At 42.5% G+C, this 25,687-nt stretch overlaps 1 protein-coding gene across 1 annotated transcript in view; it reads left to right on the plus strand.

The window, feature by feature from the left end:
• amph (amphiphysin) overlaps positions 1 to 25,687 on the plus strand; it is a gene marked incomplete at both ends in the record, with an annotated part of 132,211 nt that overhangs the window by 23,074 nt on the left and 83,450 nt on the right. The window contains 6 exons of the mRNA XM_083658963.1: positions 1,959 to 2,039; positions 4,116 to 4,170; positions 11,435 to 11,529; positions 13,813 to 13,908; positions 19,743 to 19,850; positions 23,649 to 23,734. Of these exons, the coding sequence (XP_083515089.1) occupies positions 1,959 to 2,039; positions 4,116 to 4,170; positions 11,435 to 11,529; positions 13,813 to 13,908; positions 19,743 to 19,850; positions 23,649 to 23,734 (521 nt within the window). The remainder of the gene's footprint in view (positions 1 to 1,958; positions 2,040 to 4,115; positions 4,171 to 11,434; positions 11,530 to 13,812; positions 13,909 to 19,742; positions 19,851 to 23,648; positions 23,735 to 25,687) is intronic.

A 25,687-nucleotide genomic window follows, 5' to 3' on the forward strand; every position in this document is an offset into this window, starting at 1 on the left:
CCTGAATGCACTTGTACCATGCGCTTATTAGACCATGCACTATGAAACTAAAAACTAAAAAGATCTCACGGGTAAGCACTTCACGTTAGCAACGTTTCAGTTGTGTGTAGTGTAGGTGTCGATGGGAAGGCAGAAATGATGAATTATTGTTGCATGTCAACACTTCTAACCTTGTATGCAGCAGCACTCCATGACGAGCTGGTCGAACACAGGAGCACGTTTCAGTGCAAGACTGATCCCACCCAGATGCACCACAGAGCGCCACAGGAAGTCATTCCTGCCTGTGGTCATCTAGTCTCGCTGGCCAGCCTCCCCTCCCTTCTGGGAGGGGAGGCAACTGGGATAAGCCCTCCCCTGCTCTACAGCTGCTCCCCATTGGAGCGACTGTTTCAGTCACTGCCGGATGTAAATAGTGCCCTGCCGCCTCAGTGAAAACAACAACGCTAACTAGCTAGCAAGCTAATGGCAGAAACCTAGACGCTAGCTCGTTGCTACACGCTGAAAATGGCAAGTTGGATTGTTGGAAACTATTTTCCATGGGCACTGCCGCCAAGCGCAGCTTATCGCAATCCCACAATGGAGACCTGCGCCACCAGACTCCTCTCCCGGTAGGGAGGGGAGGCTGGCCAGCGAGACTAGTGGTCATCAAACTCTTTAACTCCTCCCTCAGAGCACCAGTCACTGAGTCAGTCAATTAGAAGCCTTGGACTCACTCCACCGTCCAAAACTCAAACCTACTTGGATAATGTATACCTGATGTGCAATACAACTCAATGTGCAATAACTGCAAATTACCACAATTTGTGCAATCATTATTATTATTTTATTTTATTATTATATTAGTATTACTGTGGTATTATTGTTACTAGTATTGTCATTCTTATTAGTAGTAGTAGTACTACTGTATTATTATTACTACTACTACTATTATTACTATACTCCCTCTGCGGTATATAAGGAAATAGTAGGTACCTCAGATATTTCACTTTACTAAAGGGTACTTGAGAATGACTGATGGAGAAGGCACATATTTTTGTGACATTACTGTACATAGGCTAAGTGACTTCTATTATTCTATTTGATTTGATTCTATTTCATTGTATGGAACAGTCCTATGTCTCTTAATGTTTGATGCTTATGTTGATATTTTTCCATGCCTGAGTACGAGCAACTGTAGCACGTCCCAATTTCCCCTCTGGGGTCAATAAAGTTATTCTGATTCTGATATTATCATGTCGTTTTAACCCTATACCACTCTGTATTATAATGTTGTTTTAACCCTATACCACTCTGTATTATAATGTTGTTTTATCCCTATACCACTCTGTATTATAATGTTGTTTTACCCCTATACCACTCTGTATTATAATGTTGTTTTACCCCTATACCACTCTGTATTATAATGTTGTTTTAACCCTATACCACTCTGTATTATAATGTTGTTTTAACCCTATACCACTCTGTATTATAATGTTGTTTTAACCCTATACCACTCTGTATTATCATGTTGTTTTATCCCTATACCACTCTGTATTATAATGTTGTTTTATCCCTATACCACTCTGTATTATAATGTTGTTTTACCCCTATACCACTCTGTATTATAATGTTGTTTTACCCCTATACCACTCTGTATTATAATGTTGTTTTACCCCTATACCACTCTGTATTATAATGTTGTTTTACCCCTATACCACTCTGTATTATAATGTTGTTTTACCCCTATACCACTCTGTATTATAATGTTGTTTTAACCCTATACCACTCTGTATTATCATGTTGTTTTATCCCTATACCACTCTGTATTATAATGTTGTTTTATCCCTATACCACTCTGTATTATAATGTTGTTTTACCCCTATACCACTCTGTATTATAATGTTGTTTTACCCCTATACCACTCTGTATTATAATGTAATTTTAACCCTATACCACTCTGTATTATAATGTTGTTTCAGGTGCTGCAGAAGCTGGGGAAGGCAGATGAGACTAAAGATGAGCAGTTTGAACAAGTTGTCATCAACTTCAAGAGACAGGAGGTAACCGCAAACAGGCTGTCTCCTTTCTGCATTATGTCTCTGTGCGTTATGTCTCTGTGCGTTATGTCTTTGTGCGTTATGTCTCTGTGTGTTATGTTTCTGTGCGTTATGTCTTTGTGCATTATGTCTCTGTGCGTTATGTCTTTGTGCGTTATGTCTCTGTGCGTTATGTTTCTGTGCGTTATGTCTCTGTGCGTTATTATGTCTTTGTGCGTTATGTCTCTGTGCATTATGTTTCTGCGTTATGTCTCTGTGCATAACTCTGGTCTATAACAGAGACTTATAGGGACAACTCAACTTGCAGTCACTTCCTGTATGTGTCGCGTGGGTGTCTCCACTGCCATGCCCCCTTGAGACTAGCAGCAGTCTACTCGAGTTAATGGGAGAAGTGAGCGTGATCTCAGATTATGACTGATTCTTTTGCTCCATAATCACCCATGTGAATATTTGGCCCATTTTCCACAACCACATATCTCCTGAACATTCTGACACTAATGGCACGTTTTGACTTGTGAGCTTATAGACTCGTTCCAATCATATAAATATCCATTGAGTCATTTAAAGAGTCACCTACAGCCATATAACCCTAACCCTAACCCTACACCCATATCGCTCCTATAGACGGTTTTCACCAGAGCGCAACCCCACAGCACTTCCTTTTTCTCAGCCTTCGGCAAACTGCAGAAATATTCACTCGACATCGTTACTTTTGTTTTCGCCGCTCAGCTGTATAGACGGTTTTCACGGAATGGTCAGTCCTGCACTTGAATGTTTTTTTTTCTTTTATGTCCATAGCAAACACTGCAACAGGAAGTGAGCGGGGGTTCAATTTAGAATGTTGTTGTTGTCAAGTTAAAACCGTCTATAGCTCCTGATTACATGCACTGATCTGTTTAACAGAGCCAATGGAGGCAGGATTAACAGATTAGAGAATGCAGACCAGCATAGTTCAACTGACTGTTTTGCTTAGATATTGTTCATGCCATAAAAGTGAGGGGTCCTTGGTATGAAAAAGGTTAATAGAATCAGTCATGTACACATCAAGGTTTATGGAAACGGGATCATGCTAATGTATTTTTTAAATTGAGCAATTGAATGGAGAACATCTGCACATGGATGTCAGTTCCCTTGACTTGATCACAACTAAAATAATATAAAAGCAATAATTGAATAATGACTGCCTGACAAGGACCTTGTTAGTAAAATGTTTACAGCACTTTGACTTTGTCAAGATGTCATATCATATAGTGTGTTAAACAGCAATCGGTTATCACTGTCTGCCCCCCTTCATGCTTATAGCAGCCACTGGCAATACTGTCATGGAACTGAATTGGAATCACGCACAGGGCAAACCATTTAAAATCGTGTATTAGACAATCACAACAGAACACAAAGTTAATTTACAATGGAGTAGGCTACCTTACAAATGAAGGCAAGCTAATAGTGTTAGCTTGCTGTCTCTATCTCCATCATGTCATAACAGCACAGAAAAGACACCTAATCCCAAACCTCTGTTTTTGTTATCAGTAGTTATCTGTACACAGTTTCCGGTGGGCTACTCGTGTAAATTAACTACTTCATATCTTAAAAGGCAAAATCGGACTGTATAATACAGCTAACGGAGCATTTAGCTCACCTCACAACAAGGAAGTGATGACGCTATGATGATCCACGTTCCCGTGGCCAAATGCACATTCATGAATGCTCATTCATGGAGCCCCAGAAAATACACCCGTATACGTCCCTTAGTGGCTTCTGAAGAAAAGTTGACCCATAAAAAAGTATTTTATAATTAAAAGAGTTGCTTTTGACTTTGAGTGACACCCGGAAAAAAAATCCCCTGGGCTTAACAGCTGCCGATGTCCCCATGTAAGTGGATGGGAATTTATCTTTTTGGTCTGCATGGCGTCACGTGACTTGCAATACCGACTGGGCACCATGTTCAAATTGCTTCACAGCCTGGCGCTATTCCTGGGGGCCTGGGTTGGACAGAGGGTACTGTTACAACATCAGTTTTCAGCTTCTCAATTAAATTAATGTGCACGTGCGCTCATAACATGTGTCTCTCTCTCTCAGTCAGAGGGCTCCAGGCTACAGAGGGAGATGAAGGCCTACATGGCTGCCATTAAAGGTAGGCCCAACACACACACGCACGCACACGCACACACACACACACACACACACACACACACACACACACACACACACACACACATTTAACTATTCAGCTATAAGATATATATACTGTTCAGCAAAGATCCCAATAGTCAAAACTTGTTTCACAGTAAAAGTTCCTCTAAGTAAACAAACAACATATTTATTTACATGTTGAGCTCACCTACACACCTCAGTCACATCATGTCAGAATTTTTCCATTTTCCAAATCACCAGTCATTTTCTGTCCTCTGTCCACATCTGTCAGTCCAAAATCAATCTGTCAGTCAGTCCATCCCCTCCTCTGGAACTCTCTTGACCAACTGGAAACAGAGTTCCACCTCAACTCTATTCTGTAAAACAGAAAATGTTATTTACACGCAATAGGAACACAATTGTAGCTTTTCAAGTGGGATTCAAATTAAAATGTAATTCAAATTTACTCAAAGGCTTTTATTTATTTTAATTTAGCTTGAACCTTTATTTATACAGGCCCTTGAGAGCACCCTCTCATTTTCAATGGAGCCCTGTTACAATAAACACATTTACAGAGGTTGCAGAATTACAAACAAACAGATACAGACAACAACAAGATACAAGATACTTTTATTGCCACACAACCAGGTTGGTGGTATTTAGTTTCAGTACAGATATAGGCTACTATAGCTCTGAAATAACATGAAACAGCACATGACAGGACATGGATACATTTAGACATTTACACAATTACCACTTTCCCAACAATAAATACATAAATACTAGATATGAGACCAACAGACGTTTAGTTAAGGTGAGGGGGGAGAGGGAGTGGGGTGCTGAGGGAGTTCAGAGTCCGTATGGCTGAGGGGAAAAACAAATCAAAACACGAACATAAAAGCAAATCAAGTAAAACAAGAGCATTCCCCATGCATGGTACCCTCAAGGAGCACTCTAAATGACTCTAAAGCTGTGTTCACACCGAGATATTTATTTTTCGCTCTGTCGCTTGATTCAACCCTTTGGAATCGCTCTGTCGCTGTGATTAAATCGCTCATCAACAGGCACACGAATTGACGGACATGTGGGGGATATAACGTTACGCAATGTCATGCTGTTTGTCCACTACGAGCCCCCGTCATTGTTTACAAGCTAAAGCCTATCAGCGTGCTCCTAATGCGAGCTCCATACCGGTAGGACAGACTTCACTTCATGTCAGCTGTCAGCCTGTCAATGCGGTTTGTTGCCACACAATAAACCAGCGGTTTGTTCCAAGCCAGTGTGATCCTTGACTCGCTCTCACACGGCAGCCAATCAGCATTGAACAGCGAGCGACTGATAGCAGCATATTTTCGCTCGAGTTGGGATATTTCATCTCGGGCGACGAGCGTATTTTCTCCCTATCGCTCTGTCTCTGCCGCTCGGACACCCAGCGATTTTTCTCCCGGGCGAATATACGCTCAATCGCTCGTTTGCATTGACTTTGTATGTAAACCAGCTTTTCCATTCCTTCCCCCCCTCTGACACTCAAATCGAGGCTCGCATCTCTGCATGCCTCAAAGACATTGGCGATTGGATGTCTGCCCACCACCTCAAGCTCAACCTTGGTAAGACAGAGCTACTCTTCCTCCCAGGGAAAGACTGCCCTCTCGCAGATCTCTCCATCTCCATTGACAACACCACTGTACTTCCCTCCCAAACAGCTAAGAACCTTGGGGTGATCCTTGACAACCAGCTGTCTTGCTCTGCCAACATAGCTGCTACAGCACGCTCCTGTAGGTTCTCTCTCTACAACATCCGCAAAATCCGTCCCTTTCTCACAAGAGAAGCGACTCAACTCCTGGTCCAGTCTCTTGTCATCTCCCGCCTGGACTACTGCAACGTGCTCCTGGCCGGCCTACCTGCCACCGACATCCGACCGCTTCAGCTCATTCAGAACGCTGCAGCCCGTCTGGTATTCAACCAACCCAAATTCTCTCACGTCACTCCCCTCTTCCAGGACCTCCACTGGCTTCCCATCTCGGCCCGCATCAAATTCAAGTCACTGGTACTGGCCTACAGGGCTGTACACCAGTCAGCTCCCCTGTACCTGCAATCTATGGTCAGGTTCCTCTCAGCGCTCCCTTCGCTCCTCCACCAGTGCAGGTCGCCTCGCCCCTCCTTCGCTACGGGGGCTCAAAAGTCGCTCATCCCGATCTTGACTCTTCTCGTCCTTGGCACCTCAATGGTGGAACGAGCTTCCACCTTCGGTCAGGACAGCTGAATCACTGCCGATCTTTCGCAAAAGACTAAAGACACACCTTTTCAGGCTCCATCGGGGCCCTTCTTGATCTAACTTCGTTCTCTCTCTTTCAAAAAAAACAAAAACAAAAAACTAACCTAAACTTGTACCACTGTTCCTTCAGAAGTTGTAGTTGTCATAGACTGTGCTCCATAGTTGATTGCTCTATTGCTGACAAAAATGTGTTATTGTAAGTCGCTTTGGATAAAAGCGTCTGCCAAATGACATAATGTAATGTAATGTAAACTCGACGCCAGCGAAAAACTTTAATAGGTCGGTGTGAACGCAGCTTAAAGAGACCACTTGATCCAATTTTAGTGTTCTGGAGCCTATAGGCTAAAACGTCACAATAATAGCAATTAAATAAACTAATAGCCTTATTGATGCATGTTGCAACATGTGTGTGATCCGAAATACACAGAACACATAGAACACAGACAACTAAAAGTCGATTTGAAACCGTAGTGAGTCGACAGTTCTGTTTTTTATTTACCCAGTTATAAATTACTGCTTTTATTTTGAAGGTAAAAACGCCTGTTTCCCATTCTTTTTATTATTATTATTCTTTATTTAGGTAAGCCCCTTGAGAAAAAATCTCATTTTCGAGGGGGTCCTCATAGAACATAAAAGAACACAAAACAGGAAATGCGCAACTCACACACACACATGCACACAGCTTCAATCAGGAGAGGCCAGTTGGTAGGATTAGACAAACTTTATTTAGCAATCGGCGTGCATGGCAAATGCTTTGGCGCTTGACTCCATTGGCCAGTGGCGCTGCTCTTGAGGCAGAGGAGGGCGCCTGCATGGGCATCCATTGGCCAGTGGCGCTGCTCTTGAGGCAGAGGAGGGCGCCTGCATGGGCTAGGAGATCCCCCCCCCCGTGGGGGATCAGGAGTCAAGACTCGTTGGTGGTGGACTGGGGAGGTGGGTGGGGCAAAACAACGCTTCGGGGCCGGCTTCAAGGGAGATGGACTGCCGTGGGCTGCTGCTGCTATGATCGGCCAGAGAGAGAGAGGTGACGTAGAACCCTTGCTATATATATGAGGATTAACTGACGTCATGTTTGACGTCATAGCAGACGTCATACTAGGATTTTTTGACCACGTTGAGATCGGATTACGCGTGAGTGGCCTTCTGCTTGAACTATGGTCTGGAGACCTCACTTGTCATCTCCCCACCACCCACGTCTCCAACCCAACCATAATGTTTACAAAAATATATACATAGCCTAAATACATAGTATGTAGTAGTGTAGTAATACATGGTACATGTATATACAAAGTTTCTTGTAAAGCATGACATAGCCACAGAAAAATGAGAAGATGATAAAATAATATTATTAATAAAAAAATAATGATAATAATAATATTAAAAACAGGAACAGGGAGTTTTCAGAGAAGAAAGTAAAGATGACTTAAAGGAATGAAGAGAAGTGATAGACCTGAGAGGGGAGGGAAGGAGATTCCAATCAGAGGGGGCCTTGTGAGCAAATGATCTGCGACCCAAAGAATTCTGGGCACACTGAAGCAGGGGTTTTGGTGGTGTCTGAGTGGATATGGAGAGTTACAGGGGACCAAATAAACTTTTAAATACTGGGGGTAATTAAAGTAAATACATTTGAAAATAAATTGTAACCAGTGAAATTTCCGTCTGTTTTTGAGTGATAACAAGTCAAGTTGATCATAGATATGACAGTGGTGTGTTAAAGGACATCTGAGAACAAAACGACAGAGGGAATTAAACAGAACATTTAGGGGCCTAAGATATGTTTCAGTGGTGTTCTGGTAGACAATGTCAACATAATCAATAATTGGTCAAATAAGCTGTAAAATTAATCTTTTCCTTATTTCAAAAGAAAAACAATTAATAGAACGATAAAGAAACCCAAGGCAACCATAAGCTTTTTTAACAATATTGTCAATGTGTGGCTTAAAACAAAGTTCGGGGTCAACCCAAAGACCAAGATATTTAAATAACTGAACATGAACATTGATACATTTATGGCGCACCGCCACAATGGAAACAAACAATACACCATAGTAGGCCTCCTCATGTTCTATCCCTGGGCGGACCAGTGGATGACATAGGCGGGGAGTGGAGGGACATTTGGAGGAGGAGAGGGATGTAGAAGAGAAAATAAATATGCGGGGGGAGATAATTGTTCTTAATCTCGTGTGTGTGTGTGTGTGTGTGCGCGCGCGCATGCGTGCGCGTTACTGCCATAAATATTTTCTGGCCTTTCTCTCTCTCACTCTGCTGCAGCCTGCATGATTAGTGCAGCCGCGGGTGAGGCTCTGATGTACTTCAAATGGAATACGTTCCCCCACCACAAATATTCGTTATCAGCTTTGTACATTCATTTCTAAGTATGTATCTCGATTATACCTGAACTGGTTAATTCAGAAATTCATTAGAGAATTGTCACTATCGATTTTTTTCGCCAAGCATTCTCAGTTCCACCCTTCAATGCCCGCAGGCAACACTTTACTGTAGCCTATACTGAAAAACAGACCAATTGATAGCAGCTAGGTGTGTGTGTGTGTGTGTGTGTGTGAGCAAACTCTTTGATGCATGAGGTCAACTAAATAGATTAATCAAAGTATTTAGTCAAAATGTAAGAATAGAATAGAATAGAATAGATTACAGCAGCAGTCAGAGCTCTGTTCTCAACCTTTTGTAATGTAAGGCCCACTTCTGATTGTTAAAACAGTTCCAAGTATCACCTTCCCAGATAAATGAAAGAGAGAGAAAAAAGGCATTGAAATTATGCATTTGAATTGGACGCTTTTGATCTATATAATTCTTGAGCACATTTAGATATACAAATAAATAACTAACTAATTGTAATCACACTTTTTTATTTATTTTTTATTAATATCCTATATTTGGCAATACCACTGCCTCCGTGGCCCTGCACTACACGGTGCTCTGAGGCACACCAGTGGGCCACGGCCCAGTGGTTGAGAATAGCATGGGCGTTTTTACAGTAAGCCGCGGGAGAAAACAACCAATGAGAGAGCGGTGATAATCTATCGTCATTTACAGTGTGATTCCGGCACCTGTTTGGCGGCCTATATAAAATGTATGCTTTCAAACCTCGCTGCTAATTTTGATTTAACCTCAGTCCACCCAAGCTGCGGCGCTGCCCATTGCCGACCTGAGAGGAGAGAACCCGCTATTTGCTTTTAGCACTTGTCTTAATGCTGGGCATGCCCTATGCCAAACCAGTCGTTTCCTCGTTAAATGCTTGCCTTCGGTCATCGTCAGCATGGGCGCAATTATTTGCGCTAAGAGCTTTAAAAAGCACCTCTTACGCGCTAAAACACCCCTCTGCGCTTGAGCGCACCGTTATTCTCCTCACTGCCAGTGCAGTACCAGGGAATTCCTTTTCGGTACGACATTACGCACGACATTACGCATGCATGGCACAAACTATTAAAGGGAATGCGAGACGGGAATCTGATTGGTTTAACGGTTGTTATGCCGAGCCATTGCCAGGCCACATCTGTGAATAATTCTGGTGGTTAAACCCGCCCAAATCCCATTTGCGCTGACATATTACGGCCACAGAGGATAGCAAATGACTTACCAATCTGCCGGTGATGCCTGTGCCCGGCATCACCCCCGTGTAGCCTACGTTAAGTGCAAGAAAGACTGGACACAAAATGATCTCAAAAGGAGGGGAATAAAAAGCATAATGTGAAATTAATGAATTTTATTTTTTTTATTTTTTTTAACTAATAGGGTCTTCTCCCTCTCCCTCATCCATCCTGGATGGATGGATGAATGAATGAATGTGTGAGTGAAAGGGTCATTTTACAATAGCTATTCATAATTGATTGTTGAAGGATATAGCACCTCGCGCATGAGAACGTCCATCTCCGGGTCAGTGAATCGTTGTGCTCTCATTCTGCTGGCCATGTTGTCTGTCTCTCTCGTCTTTCTCTATGCTCCAGCCGCTAACGCTGGCTTTTAAAGGGGACCGGATAGGCGACTTTGATTGGTTTATTGATATGAGCCCAGCTGGCACATGGCCACAACCGTGAATAATTGTTGCTTTAAGCATGGCCATTTACTGTTTTAGCGTGGAGCGCACAGGCATTTTGCGGTGCACGGAGAATAGCAGAGCACAAATTGCGCTGCGCCGCGCCTAAAAAGCTGCGCAAGCGCTAATTAGTGCGTTTGGGAAGATAGGGCCAGAAATGTCTCTATCGAGTCAACATGCACCATCTTAGGTCGGCATTCAACTGGACCTCTAAAGTAACAACAGATAAAAGCCACTTTCACACAGAGATACCACAATATTGCCATTCAGAAGGCCTGCAACGCCGGCAGCCATGTTTCACACAGAGCCAAGCAGCCCCACCATATTTCCGCCCCGGGGTGTGCTTTCAGGTTACATTCACCCCTCCCAGATTGAAATGAGGCGAGGGGAGGCATTTCTACCCAGCTCCTCCTATTTGCCTAATGAATATTTTCATAGGTTAGTGTAGCCTAGGCTACTGTATGATGAACAAATTCATTCAACAACCAAACATCGCCGATGTACGCCAGCAGCTCTCAACGTGCAGCTGGTCGTTAACATCAAAGGACAAAAGAGGAGTCTGATGAGAGCTCACCTTAATATGCCCACAACGCAGAAAGTGTTCTCCACATGCAGCATGGTAACAAGGCAACAACAACAATATTCATCTGATCGACTTTATGGATCACAGAGGCACCATCATGTATTAGGTACAAGGATAATTCTTACCTTTTGCTTCCAGTTTTTTGTAAAGCAAATTATTCCCATGAAGTACCGTAATTAGGGTCCGTTCTGAAAGCAGACGGGCCTTGTTGATGAGGCCAGGGTGGGAGGGGTCAGCCATGATCTTACCAGACCGCTTCACTGTCCTGGCTGTGTGCAGGTCCTGAAGGGATGGCAGGTTGCATCCGATCACCGTCAGTGTTAGCACGCTAACACTAGTGCTGTGCCCTACAGGAATGCAGCAGGCCTCCATAAACCTGACAGAGTCTCTCCATGAAGTGTATGAGCCAGACTGGCATGGCAAGGATGATGTCATGACTATAGGCAAGGTCAGTGTCACATGCCCCACTTCTTTCTTTCTTTCTTTCTTTCTTTCTTTCTTTTTTCGTTCGTTCGTTCGTTCTTTCTTTCTTTCTTTCTTTGCTATTATTGAAACCTGATATTATATTATTATTATATTATTGCTAAATAACTTCTTTCTTAATGTAAGTTACAGGGAAAACATCTGTAATTAGCCACAATTACCTGCTGTAAACATGTTTACCTTCATTTAGCCAACTGTTTTTCTGGCTTGGTGATACAGGTGATGTCACATAGCTGATGCTATTATAACATCCATGGTTTTGCTACTTGAAGCTCGAACGCATGTAGGTCGGAGATGCCGCGTTTTGCCACTTGCCACCTCTGACCATAAACAAATGCTGCATAAGTTAAAGGTCCCAATTCGTGCTGCTGTAACCTCTTAAAAACGTGTGTCTCTGGTCCATAAAACATGATTCTGGATTAATTTGTCGAAAACTCCGTTTGTTCTGACGGAGTTGTCACTTCCTCATCTCGTCGCTTCCCAAGAATGGTCTGTTTCTATAATATATTCAGAACTAACAGTTCCCCTGTCCCCCAATCCCCTGATTGCCAATCAGATTAGCGTCCGTGGACCAGCACGCTAGGTTGTGTCCACAACTAACGTTAGCAACGAGCTATCGCTAACTTAACAGTTGCTACGCTAAAGAGGACATCTCAAAATGCCTAGACTTACCGAATGCACCACCGCAGTTGCTGGATCACGTACAGTTGGCGTCGCTCCAGCTAGAAGTGTTAATTTTGTGGCTATAGACAAAATGGTGCAGGTAGCTTGTGTGAGAGAGACCTCACATAGCACAGGATGTTAGCTGTTCCATAAAGTACATGTAAAATTCACCTGGAAACCCATCGGTGCCTGGTGATTTGTTATTTTTCCGATATCTCAATCTCAGTAATAGGGGAGGACAGTTCCTCGGCTTCATTACTGGACAGTTTAGGGAGTTTAACAGTATGTAGCCAGCTTTTAATTTTTTCTTCCTTTTCTTCCACTTCTTGTGCTTTATAAAGATCTCTATAATAATCGGCAAAGGCATTGGCCATATCTTGGGCTTGTATGGCCTCTGCGTTTGTAGTTGGATGTTTAATTTTTAAAACTATCCGACTAGACTATTTTACGGAGCTGGAATGCCAACAGCTTACTTGCCCTATTTCCCATCTCATAGTAAGTCCGGCCTGTAAATCTGAGGGCCCCCTCTGCTTTATATGTCAACAGCTCATCAAATTTCTGCCTACATTTTTAGCATTGAGCATTGAGGTCTTCCTCTGAAACTGTTTATGTTTCCTTTCTAATGTTTTAATCTAATTTTCTAGATTTTGCTCTTTTTCGAGTCGCTGTTTCTTTAAGGCTGTTGATATAGAGATGATCTTTCCTCTCATTACTGCCTTTGCCGCGTCCCATAAAACTGATGGTGAAACCTCCCCGTTATTATTGAGATCGAAATAAGTATTCAGTTCTCTACATATCCTCTCCCATACGAGAGAGTCAGACAGCATGGATACATTGAGCCGCCAGTATTTAAAGGTCTTATTAGTTCTGAGGTTAAATTGGTTCTGAGGTTAAATTGAAGAGTTACAGGTGCATGATGGTCTGAGATGGTCACTGGTTCAATATTGCAGGATTCGACCTTGTCTATATCCTGCTTAGAGATACAAAATAAGTATATCTGAGAATAACTACCATGGACCCCCGACCTGAAGGTAAAGTCTTTCTGCCTGTGATGATGAAAACGCCATAATCTAAGTCCTAATTCTTATAGGTCCACTGTCCGGGGGAAGTTTGTCTAATGGGATTTTTGTATTGGGATTTTGGTTAAGTACTTAAAATAAGGTCTGTGTTTAACAAAAGTTTATGAAACAGCAAACTTTGTGTTCAGCAAGTCAAGATAATCAGGACCACTTTTATGATTTTTAAATGCCTTTTTACACCATTTTCAGGAGATGCTTCAAAAGTCATAAAACTGGTCCTCATTTGTGAAGATGATCTTGCTGAACACAATGTTGGCTGTTTCATAAACTTTTGTTAACCCATTGATACCTGATGCAGACCGCAAACCGCATCTTAAGGGATACACACACAAATGCTGCATCAGGTATCAATGGGTTAATCACAGATCTTGAATGCATTTAACCAAAATTCCCATACAAAAATCCAATTGACTTTTACACATAGGAACAAGGTGCAGGGACTTCTGGGTAAGCCTACAAAAATACATCATCCCTGCGGTACTCATGTGTGTTGTGTTCTCCTGTAGGACTGTGATGCATTGTGGGAAGACTTCCATAACAAACTGATCGACTCGACTCTGCTCAACCTGGACGCCTACTTGCAGCAGTTCCCTGACCTCAAGGTAACCCTTAACTTAACTTAACCCTTAACTTAACCTAACCTAACCCGTAACTTCACTTCACTTAACACCACATAGGGGTTCCCAAACTTAGGAATGCCGCGGTCATCATGTGATTTGAGACTTGCGCTCAAAGCACTGCCCAGGGTAGCAGCCTGCAGAGCTGCTCTTCTAATCTAAAAAAAACGACCTCCGTGCAGCTGACTCCGGACTACTCATCATTCTAATCCTTCTTGACCTCTCCACTGCTTTTGATACCATCTCCCACCCACTACTTCTGGAGCGCCTGGCGCACATTGGGATCACTGGTTTTGCACTTTCCTCGTTTACATCCTACCTCACAGACAGACAACAGTTTGTCCAACTGGGGAACCACAGGTCTGGGGGTTCTGCTGTTTCATTGGGTGTCCCCCAGGGGTCAGTATTGACTTCTCCTATCCACTCCATTCCACTCCTATTCATCACGTACCTCCTCCCCCTGGGTAAAATCCTTCGTCACCATGGTGTCCAGTTTCACTGCTACGCTGATGATACTCAGGTATATATCTCCACCAAACCCACCACCGCTGTTCCTCCCACCTCCCTCACCGCCTGCCTCCAGCCCTCCAGGACATTCGGAGCTGGATGAGCAGGACCTTCCTGAAGTTAAATGGCAGTAAAACTGAGGCCCATGCTCATCGGCTCCAAAAACACACTCTCCAAAGCTCAAAACACCACCGCCCCAAACATCATCATTGACAGCTTCCCTGTTCCCTTCTCCACCCAAGTCAAGAGCCTCGGCATCATTCTGGACAGCACCCTTTCCTTTGCACCCCACATAAAAAACATCACCCGGTCTGCTTTCTTCCACATCCACTCCGCCCATCCCTGTCCCAACACAGCACCGAAGTCCTCCTCCATGCATTTGTTACAACCCGGATCGATTACTGCAACTCTCTTCTCTCTGGCCTACCCACCAAATTGCTCAACAGACTCCAAATCATTCAGAACTCAACTGCCTCGATCATCACCCACACTAAATCATCTGACCACATCACCCCAGTCCTCATTCAACTCCACTGGCTCCCCATTCAGATTCAGATTCAGATTCATTTATTTAAAGAATGGGACTTTACACATTAATGAACAGTACAGCCGTACAGTAAATATGCCAGGTTATAGCCCAAGGGCTAGTTTCCACCTGTAGTCCCATGGCAGGTTGATGTAATCATGAAAGAGAAAAAAGATTAATAGTACAAAAAAGATTAATAGTACAGAAGGTTAGTAAAACCAAAAATGATTAAAACACACACAATTAATAGTACCAAAAAATTAATAGTATAAAAGGTTAGTAAAACCTAAAATGAATAAAACACATAGAGCATGCAGCGAAACATGGCAGATGATATGTTAAGTGTGATCACATTGCTGGTTTGATCTGAGCCATAGTTTCAACTGGCCTTTGAAGGTGGCGAGACTAGGGCATTCTCTAATAGAGGGAGGTAGATTATTCCAGAGGGTGCTTCCCATGTAGGATAAGGTCTTCTGGCTAAAGGAAGTTTTTCTAAAGGGGACCTCACAGACCTTGTTCGTGATGGCCCGAGTGACACGGGTCGAGTTGGCGGTCGAACGATATTTGATGAAGTCAGCAAGAGGAGGCGGCGCCAGTCCATGTAGAACTTTGTATATTAGACAGGCAGAGGTGAAATTTCTAAAGTTCTCAAAACTTAGCATGTCATATTTACGTATGATATGATGGTGATGAGAAAAGGGTTTTTTATCTAGTATTTTCAGGGCTTTTTTATAAAGTAGTTCGGCTGGTTTGAGAGTGGTTACTCCTGTCAGCGACCAACTAGTTATACAATAATTCAGATGCGAAAGGATCATCGAGTGTAAAAATAAAAACGCAGCGTCTGTGGACAGACAGCTCCTTATTTGTCTGAAATTATACAGGTGGAATTAAAAAGATGTGGAGATCATTTTAATGTGGTTGCTGAACGTTAGGTTGGAGTCCAACATCACGCCTAAGTATTTAAACTCGTTTACCACAGATAATTCCTCTGACCCCAAGAAGACATTGGAGCGCGGAGGTGCTATGTTTCTTTTAGAAAAGAACATACAAACTGTTTTTTTGCATTCAGCACGAGACAAGATTTAGTTAGCCATGCCTGGATATGAGAGAGAGCTGAAGATAAGACATGTGCCGCCTCCACTGGGTTTTTAGCCCTTGTGAAAATAACTGTGTCGTCAGCATAAAGCTGGACATCTACATTAAAACAGTAATCTGGAAGATCATTAATGTACAGAGAAAAGAAAATTGGCCCCAAAATTGACCCTTGGGGGACCCCTACTGGACAGCTCAGGTAAGGGGAGCTGACACCGCCAACCACAGTGCACTGCTCCCGGTGAGACAGATATGATTCAACCCATTTAATGGCCTCAACAGAAAAATTGAAGCTGGACAATTTAGAGAGGAGCACACTGTGGTTGACGGTGTCAAATACCCTCTTAAGATCGAGGAACACAGCTCCCACACAACCATCCCTATCCAAGGAGCCTTTTATTTTCTCCAAGAGCAGGACCAAAGCAGAGTCAGTTGAGTGATGTGGACGAAAACCAAACTGCATGGGGTGCAAGGGGGTCTGGCTCGTCTCAAGAAATTCTATAAGTTGTTTAGCGACCCATTTTTCAATGATTTTAGAGATTATTGGTAAAATACTGATGGGTCTGAAGTTGTTCATGTCAGATTTATCACCAGCTTTGTAGATTGGGGTAACTGAGGCCAGTTTCCATGCCTTTGGGACGGTTGAGTGCTTGATGGATAAATTAACTAAATGCATAATAGGTGGCGCTAATGTCTCTTTATTTAACTTCAAGAAGCTGGTGTTAAGACCATAAACATCTTTAGCCTTAGAGCTGTTCAGAGCACTAATTATATCAATGACCTCAGGTACAGAAATTTCCTGGATGGTAAAGGTTGGTACTCCATTGACTGTAGGGTTATTCACCATATTTACAGGGCATGTGGATACGCCAAACTGTTTCGAGATGTCATCAATAGATTTTATGAAGAAGGTGTTGAGTTTTTCATTACCGGGTTGACTACAAAAACCTTCTGTTCACATACAAAGCCCTACACAACCTAGCCCCCACCTACCTCTCTGACCTCCTCCAGGAATACACCACTTCCTGCTCCCTGCGCTCTTCCTCAGCTGGCCTCCTCACCGCCCCCCCTCCCACCTCAGTACCATGGGTGCCAGGGCCTTCAGCTGCTCTGCACCCAGACTCTGGAACTCTTTGCCATCACACATCCTACAGTCTGACACCATAAACACATTCAAATCCCACCTGTTCACACTGGCCTACTCACTTTAAAACCCTTGTACCCCAATTACGAATAATCCTCAATTTACCATTAGTCCATCTGATGGACCGTCATATTTATAATGTATTCATTTATGAATATACATTTTTTTTATTGTTTTTTTTATTGTTTATAATTCATTGGTAACTTCATCTCTAATACCTCATACCAACATTTCATACCTATTCGAATTTTAACCCCTCAAATGCCAGTGTACAGCAAGTACAGTAAAAATAAAAAAGTACAGTAAAAAGACAAAAAGTGATTTTTTTCCCCTTCCCATAAAGTCAAACTGGATTTGGGTCTGATATTATGGGCAGGTTCGGGTGTTTTACAAAAGTCACCACTGCAAGATGCCTAGTGTCAAAGATTGGCAGGAATGATGTCACAATACCTATGACATCACTAGCCTATGACATCATCAGTGGTGTCATAAGATGATTTTGGTCAATAATATGTCACTGATGACATTACTGATGATTTCACAGACATTGTGACATCATCAGTGGGTTTTCATATTTTTTGTGATTTTTTGTAAAAATAATATTTTTCATATTTTGAGCCAAAAATCCAAAAAGCGCATGTTTTGGACTACCAGCCATTTCCCCCAAAACACACAAATGAGCTTTAGTCCAGCATCCATCCTGGTCTAAAGGCTTCAAATCAGTAGTGTGGACTGTCAAATTCAGTTTTCTAATATTTTCCCATCTTTGGCATAGGAATAAGTTTTTTTTACATTTCATGTAAACTGTATGGAATTGATTGCTATGCCAAAACTGGGGGAATATGGGGAAATAGCCAAACACAGTAGAAACTACAATTTTAACCGCTTGAGTCAAGGTGAGATGTGTAACATCAAGGAAATAATGATTTTTTGAAAAATTAGCTGGGAGTCAAATTTTGTTTTTTGTTTTTGTGCAAAATTAACATTGAAACCAATGGGACAACTATGCAATGGACTTTGAGACCATGTAACTCCCCCAAATCTTCTACCAACTCCAAGGTTAGATATTAAGGTCAAATTTCAAGGTATTTGGTCCAGGATGCCCGCTGAAACAAATTAAATAAATTAATTTTGTAAGAATTTGCTGGGAGTACCAATAGAGTGTTTATAATGGAAGTCAATGGGTCCATCTCATGGACTAATGGTAAATTGAGGTGTACTTTTAAAACAAGGTCTTTGGATGGTAGAAAGATGATAGATATGATTGATTTTTGTCAAATACCCCCCCAAAAATACCTAGCCTTAATTTCAGACCATTTACTAAAAAATGTCGAAACGGCCCATACGCGAATGTAAGAAATATCCATCAGATGGATTAGTGGGTACAAGGGTTTTAAAGACCAGGCCAGGCAACGAAGAAAAATTTGCCTTTTTTGCATGTTTGAATCGGTTTTATCCATATTTAGTGGAATATCTCATTTTAAACACACAAATGTTATTGTCTATTGATTGAATTCCTCTCACACCACTGACTTTATTAAATAAAGTCATTTTAAGTCACAACTGTAAAATAGCTGATAGCCCCTATATGGGGCGGCTTTAGCTCAGGAGGTAGAGCGGGTCGGCCAATGACGCAAGGGTTTGCGGTTCGATCTCCGCTCCCTCCCAGCTGCTGTCGTTGTGTCCTTGGGCAAGACACTTAACCCTCCTTGCTCCCGATGGTGTGTAGGCACCCTGCGTGGTAGCCTGCCACCATTGGTGTATGAATGGGTGAATGTAGACTATCTACTGATTGTAAAGCGCTTTGGATAAAAGCGCTATATAAATGCAGGCCATTTACCATTTACCATTTATATCCGAAAACACAATTTGTCACTCATTGAGCCAAGTAATATTATGTCCAAGAAAGCCTACAGTGAAGCCACTTTACAGACAAGCTTGTTCTGAAGAAGAAAAAGAAAAACACAGGTTGCCAGCTAGGCCCGGTGGAAAAAAAAAAAAAGATGACGAGTGGGCCCCGGGGCGGGCGCACCCTCTGCCCCAGTGTACGCTCCGCTACTGATCACCTTAGATCAAGGTAATGTCCCCCAGGCCACTAAACATGCCAAGATCATCCCATTATATAGAAAAAAGGGTTATAACTGACCCTGGTAATTATAGGCCAGTACCAATACTCGGTGTAACATCTAAAATCTTGGAGAGGGTATAGTACATGAACAGATTTCAGAGTATGTCAATGAACATAATACACTCACTGTATGATTTGCAATCAGGATTCAGTTGTCTGTAACAACAGGTGTAACCGAAACATTAATGAGGGTTTCCATCTTCCATTCCATTTAGGTGTTCCAGTGCCGATGCCCTCATTAATGTTTTCGTTGTACCTGTGTTTACCCTGCCTTTGAGACATAAATATCTGCTGTGAAAATGGTCTATAGTATCCCATGGTAGTGGTGTCATATAAAGCAGCTGGTATAGTCATAGGTGTCTTGATTGATTGTCTGTCTCTGTCTGTCTGTCTGACTGACTGTCTGTCTGTCTGTCTTTCAGATTCGGGTGTCGAAGCGAAGCCGGAAGCTGATTGACTATGACAGCGCTCGTCACCACATGGAGACCCTGCAATCTTCTGGGATGAAGAACGACCGCAAGATGGTCAAGGTGAGCTGACCTGTCATATTTACCAGCTGCCTCTATTAGGATGGTCAAGGTGAGGTGTCCAGCTGCTTTGATGTAGTGATAAACATGTAAAACACACAGGGGCCTCCTACAAACATTTTAAACAGCTAAAGCTGTGTGTGTGTGTGTGTGTGTGTGTGTGTGTGTGTGTGTGTGTGTGTGTGTGTGTGTGTGTGTGTGTGTGTGTGTGTGTGTGTGCGCGCGCGCACACCAAACAAGCCGTGTGTGTGTGTGTGTGTGTGTGTGTGTGTGTGTGCGCACTAAACAGACACCTCACCATTCAGTACAGATTCAGACTGAGAGGGCTACGAGCCGATGATAAAAGGATTGTCGATACATCTTTGTTATTGTTTTTTTTAATAGGGGCAGATACAAGTTGGGTTTCCATCCAAAGGTATCACAAATCGTAACCAAATTTTCAGAAAGTCGGCAAAATAAAATTGCGAAATTATGTGTTTCCATCCAATACTGTCATCAAGCATTTCGATATATGTATGGCTCTAGAACAGTGGTTCTCAACTGGTGTAGCCTCAGGACCCACTATTTTCCTAAACCACTCAAATTAATTGCACAAAAAATAGCGCATTAATTTAGTACACAATGCCTTCATGCACTGTTATAAACTTCAAATGAACAAAAAAGTGCAACAGAAGTGCAACTAGGGCTAAAAACCAATTGAAATAAGGCAGACTTGAAATACAGGCCTATATGTTTTTAAATTTAAACAAGTCAAACTGGTCATGCTCAGAAAGTCTTATTTGAACTGTATGAAATATGAAATAAAAGGCAGACTTATCTTGAATTACGTGCCTATATGTTTTTAAACAAGTTAATAATAATAATAATAATAATAATAATAATAATAATAATAATAATAATAACAATAAAACAAGTTAACCTGGTCATGCTAATCCAGTTTGAATAGTCTGAATTTAACTAATATGAAATAAAAAGGAATCACAGGCAGGCTATATGCTTTTTAGTTAAACTGGTCATAACTTTTAATTAAACTGGGGCCATGCTAATCCAGTTTCAATCATCTGAATTGAACTAAAATTAAATATGAAATGAAAAGGCAGACTTCTCTTGAATTACAGGCAGAGCATATGCTTCATCTTGTTAAACAAGTAAAACTGGTCAGGCTAATCCAGTTTCAATAATCTGAATTTAACTCAAATTAAATATGTTTTTTTTTTTTTTTTTTGGGCCAATGTCCGCGACCCAATCAAAACGGCCCCGCGACCCACCAGTTGAGAAACGCTGCTCTAGAACACATATACAGTACAAGTGAAAATAACATATTTCTCCAGTTCCTTTCTTCCCTCTTTCACATAGAATGGGCCAAAGCAATCTATGCCACAATATGTCTTCTGGCAAATCTGCCATCTTTGGATCTTGTGTGTTCCTTCCAGGGCCGTAGCCAGGGTTCCGAAATAGGGGAGATCCAGCAAGGGGATAACGGGCGCCGCCGGAAAAAATTGAGTTTTTTCCCCCCCCTTTTTAAGCCATATTTAGAGTAATATATCATTTTAAATCAACATTAGGATTATACTGTTGTGATGTCATTATTCAGTATATTCTCTTTCATGTCACCACCTGCTCAGCTCTCCTGTCAACATAATTGTAACTAACAAACACAAACTGTTTTAGCCAAATTCATATCAAAATGACACCTACAAACACAGGTACACAACCCAAGCCGTACACAACACACAAAGTTACTTAGACAGACTAGACACTTACTTTCTTGGTTGTTGCTAAAAAATCTGTCAGTGTGTGTCACTCACTGTCTGTCGTTCACTCGCTCACTGTCTCGCAGCTTGCTCACCTTCAATTATCTCGCCAGGCAGACAGACAGTCATCACTCACCACCATGCTGCTGCTCTCTCAGAATCAAGTTACCGCGGACGCGGCGTCAGATGACTTCCTGCCTGACCTGCCTTTCGTTTCAAAATAAAAGCGATCCCGTGTTTTTCATGCTTTTCCTGTTTTCCATGCAGATTGTTTTATTTTTTTACAATCTTCGTTCTCAGGACACTCTACAATTTTCTGTTCCCAAAGTCTGAACTGAATTGGGGAAGAAAGCTTTTAGGTTCTCTGCACCCACCGCATGGAACAGTCTGCAGTCTGATCTTAAACTTAATACGGTAGCTTAGTAACCTTAAATGGTTTTAAGGCTATGGTAAAATCTCTTGAGAACAGGCTGTCTGTATGTAAATGTTTTATTTGATCATTTTAATGTTTTTCAATTGTATGTGTTTGTTTGTTGTAACTTTGTGTTGCTGCTGTTTCTTGGCCAGGTCTCTCTTGTAAAAGAGATCTTTGATCTCAATGGGACAAACCTGGTTAAATAAAGGCTAAAAAAAAAAAAAAAAAAAAAAAAAATCTCTGAAATATTAAAAAAATCTCTGAAATATTAGGGGAGGTCCGGACCTCCCCGTCCTCATAGCTAGCTACGGCCCTGGTTCCTTCTATACTTTCTCTGATGTAGTGCACTTGTAGATGTGCAAGGCAACTGCCGCTGCTGCATCCTATAACCCAGGGGTGAGCAATTATTTTTTATTGGCGGGCGGCGGGGGGGGGGGCTTGGGGGGTTGAACATACAAATGGGATTGGGCCAAAGAAGCAAATTATTTCTGATCAATGGAGTTTATTTATCCCAACTTTATTTATCTCAGCTTTTTTAAATAAATTATTACATTTATTTGTGGAAATTCATAGTCTGCACTGTTTGCATATAGCCAGTTGTTTTTTTGTGTGTGCCAATAACGAAAAAGGGCCAAAGTAGCGCACACACACACACACACACACACACACACACACACACACACACACACACACACACACACACACACTAACTAACTATTATAATTGAATATTGGGGGGAATTATCCTTTATCTCACCCTGTTGTATCTTTGCTTTTGTCATGACATTATTCACCTTATGTAGAAGAGACAGTCTGGCTTGAGAGACTGCCAGGAAGTGTAAACACAATCAGAAGTTCTGATTGTGTTTACACTTCCTGTGACTCATAAACCTAGTCTGACTCATAATATGAGTAAGTATGTGAGTCAGTTTAACCAGGTGAGATAGACTAGTTTGAGCAGGTAAAACAGCCGGCGTTTTGAACAGGAAGTCGTGAGACAATGGGTCAAGTGGGCGGGGCTACATACAGTGAATTCAAGAGGTAACACAAATTAAATGGTATAACAATTGCCACAATTTTGCGTCACTCCATCCGTGGCTGTAACCCATCTAGCCACAACCCAGGGATGCCTGCCCCCGCGTTTGCCACATGACGCACGTGGTCCTGGGCCAGAGTTTACAAAACAAATCAGTATTAATGAAAATATATTACATACATGCATGTAATATATCAAGTAATGACATAAATAAGAAAATAACATTTATGGCAGTTAAAAGCCAGGTGAACCATCGTTTCTCGTTGAGGTCTGACAAATTTGACAGAAAAGAACGGAAACGCCGGTCACAATGGTTGTATGGAAGTGAGGGGAAGAGCAAGCCAATCAAAACAGTTGGAGGGCATGGACTGATATCCAACCCTGCCCTTTCACCCGAGCCCGCCCCATTCTGCGGTGTGGACCTTCTCACAGGCTGTGGAGCAAGACTGAAGGGCCATTAGAGGGAGCATGTTAAATGTTGTGGGAATAGAAAAAAAGGAAGGTCTCTAAAAACACTCCAACACTCTTCCAAGCAGAGGAGGGTTAACATGTGACTTTTTTTGATTGGTCAGAAGTGACATGTGACTTATGTTTCAGGCAGAGGAGGAGCTCAAGAAAGCCCAGAAAGTTTTTGACGAGCTGAACGTCGGCCTACAGGACGAGCTGCCCACTCTTTGGGACAAGTGAGTCGCCCCCCCCCCCCCCCCCTCTCTCTCCCTCCCTCTCTCTGTCTCGTGTGTGTGTGCGCCATAGTATTAAGCAATAAGCCACGTGAGTCTGACTGTGTTATAGACAAGTTTCCCCGCGCTGGCCTAGGGCGGCGCCATAGCAGCCTTATATGTCCCCGGCTTCCGGTTAAGTCCACATTGCGTCCACAGCAGCCTAAGTGATGTTGCCAATAAGCTACGACTTAAATAGAGACTTATTACATCATATTTTTTCCGCCCCCTGTATGTTGAGTGTTGGTGAAAAAGAAAAATATAGTAGACGCTTTCTTTACTGTAGAGCGCCGTTTAAAAGCCGCACAACAAGCAGCATCAGTCCCGCCGGCCAGCGCTGGACCCGCTGTGAGGAAACACACAGGAGGAAACCGAAATGTCTAAATGTCTTGCTAGGCCAGTCCTTTTTTTAATCGAGATCATGCAACAAGTAGCCTACTTCAGCCGAGGCCAGCAAGACGGCAGGAAAGAAACAGAAGTGTGCCTGCCACCGTCAAAAGCAAAAGAGACCCGATGTAGGCTGTCAATTTAGCGGAGGTAAAAAGCCTTTTTACCTACGTCGGCCGAATCAATCAATCAATCAATGGCTCGCGCTTGTTGCCCGACGCTCGTATGATGAGGAGATTAATCAAAATGCTTACCACAAATAAAGCCACATGGGAGCCGAGATCGAGTGCAGGAGAGCTGCCGCAGATGCCAGGTGTGGTATGGGAGAGATTAAGGTGCGTAGCCTATTGCTGGAGATTCAAGTTGTGCGCTGTCTGCACTGACACTGTCGCACTTATTACTTTTAACTAATGCTACGTTGTTTTTTCATCAAGGCAATGTCCAGAAGATATGGGTTCATGAGTGTCTGCAAATGCAGATAGATAGGCTACAGTAGGAGCATGCATGGATGTTGTCTGTTTCAATAAAGAAAGCGTCCTTACCGAGAACGACGTGCCGACCAATTCAATATTCTTGCTGCGAAATCGGCCTCTTAATGACAACACTGGAATAATAGCCGTAATATTCATTGATTCACAACGGGAGATAGCCTGACTGTGGGTAATTTGATGAAATACATAGCGTTACAACATACCCGACCTACTTTGTTGCTGTGGAAATATTGGTACGCTTCGGAGCTTTTGAGATTGTTCATCGCGTTCCCGTCCACCGCCATTGATTCCTCAAAATACGCTATAATCCTGCCTGTAGTTACGTTCGGCCATTTACACATATTATCTTCCCATGTGTCCATTGTCAACGGGTGTGGGATAGACACTCTTTCGTTAGACAGGAGACTCGGAGAATGATCCCAAGTTTGCATTTTTTCGGCGGTCGCTATGGCTACTACGCTAGTACGTTACGCTTCTCTCAGAGCTTCTCTGTATTCACAAACACCGGAAGAGACAGACATATCGCGGCCGAGTCCGGAAGCAAACCGGAAGTGCCCAGGAAACTTGTCTATAGCTACATTTAACAGCTAAGAGGTGTTTAAGGTTACTGCATATAACAGTGGTTCCCAACCTTAGGGTCGCGACCCTAACAAAAAAAAACCACGCAATTTAAAACGACCAAAGATGATTAGGGTCACTTGCGATTTTTTTAAATTTTTTAGTTCTGAGTTAAAGTGATAATCTTTCAATAAAGATTTCAGCTTTGTTCTCTTGGGTAACACCTAGAGCAGGGCTATTCAACTAAATTGTTCAGGGGGCCACATTGTTAGACACCTAAGGGGCCGGGGACCGGACCGTTCCCCGAGCTATTAATCCCATTATATGTACACTTGACACAACGCGCCATCACATTTTCAAAACTTTCATTTCACTACATTGCAAAAGTAGCTTAATTTTCATTTAAAAGTGCTTAAAGGCCCATTCCGTCGGTTCTGGCGAGAAATAAATGTGCACAAAGTGTTTTTATTGGCAATGAGTG

The sequence above is a fragment of the Poromitra crassiceps genome (assembly GCF_964638095.1).
Source record: "Poromitra crassiceps genome assembly, chromosome: 23".
NCBI classification, from domain to species: domain Eukaryota; kingdom Metazoa; phylum Chordata; class Actinopteri; order Beryciformes; family Melamphaidae; genus Poromitra; species Poromitra crassiceps.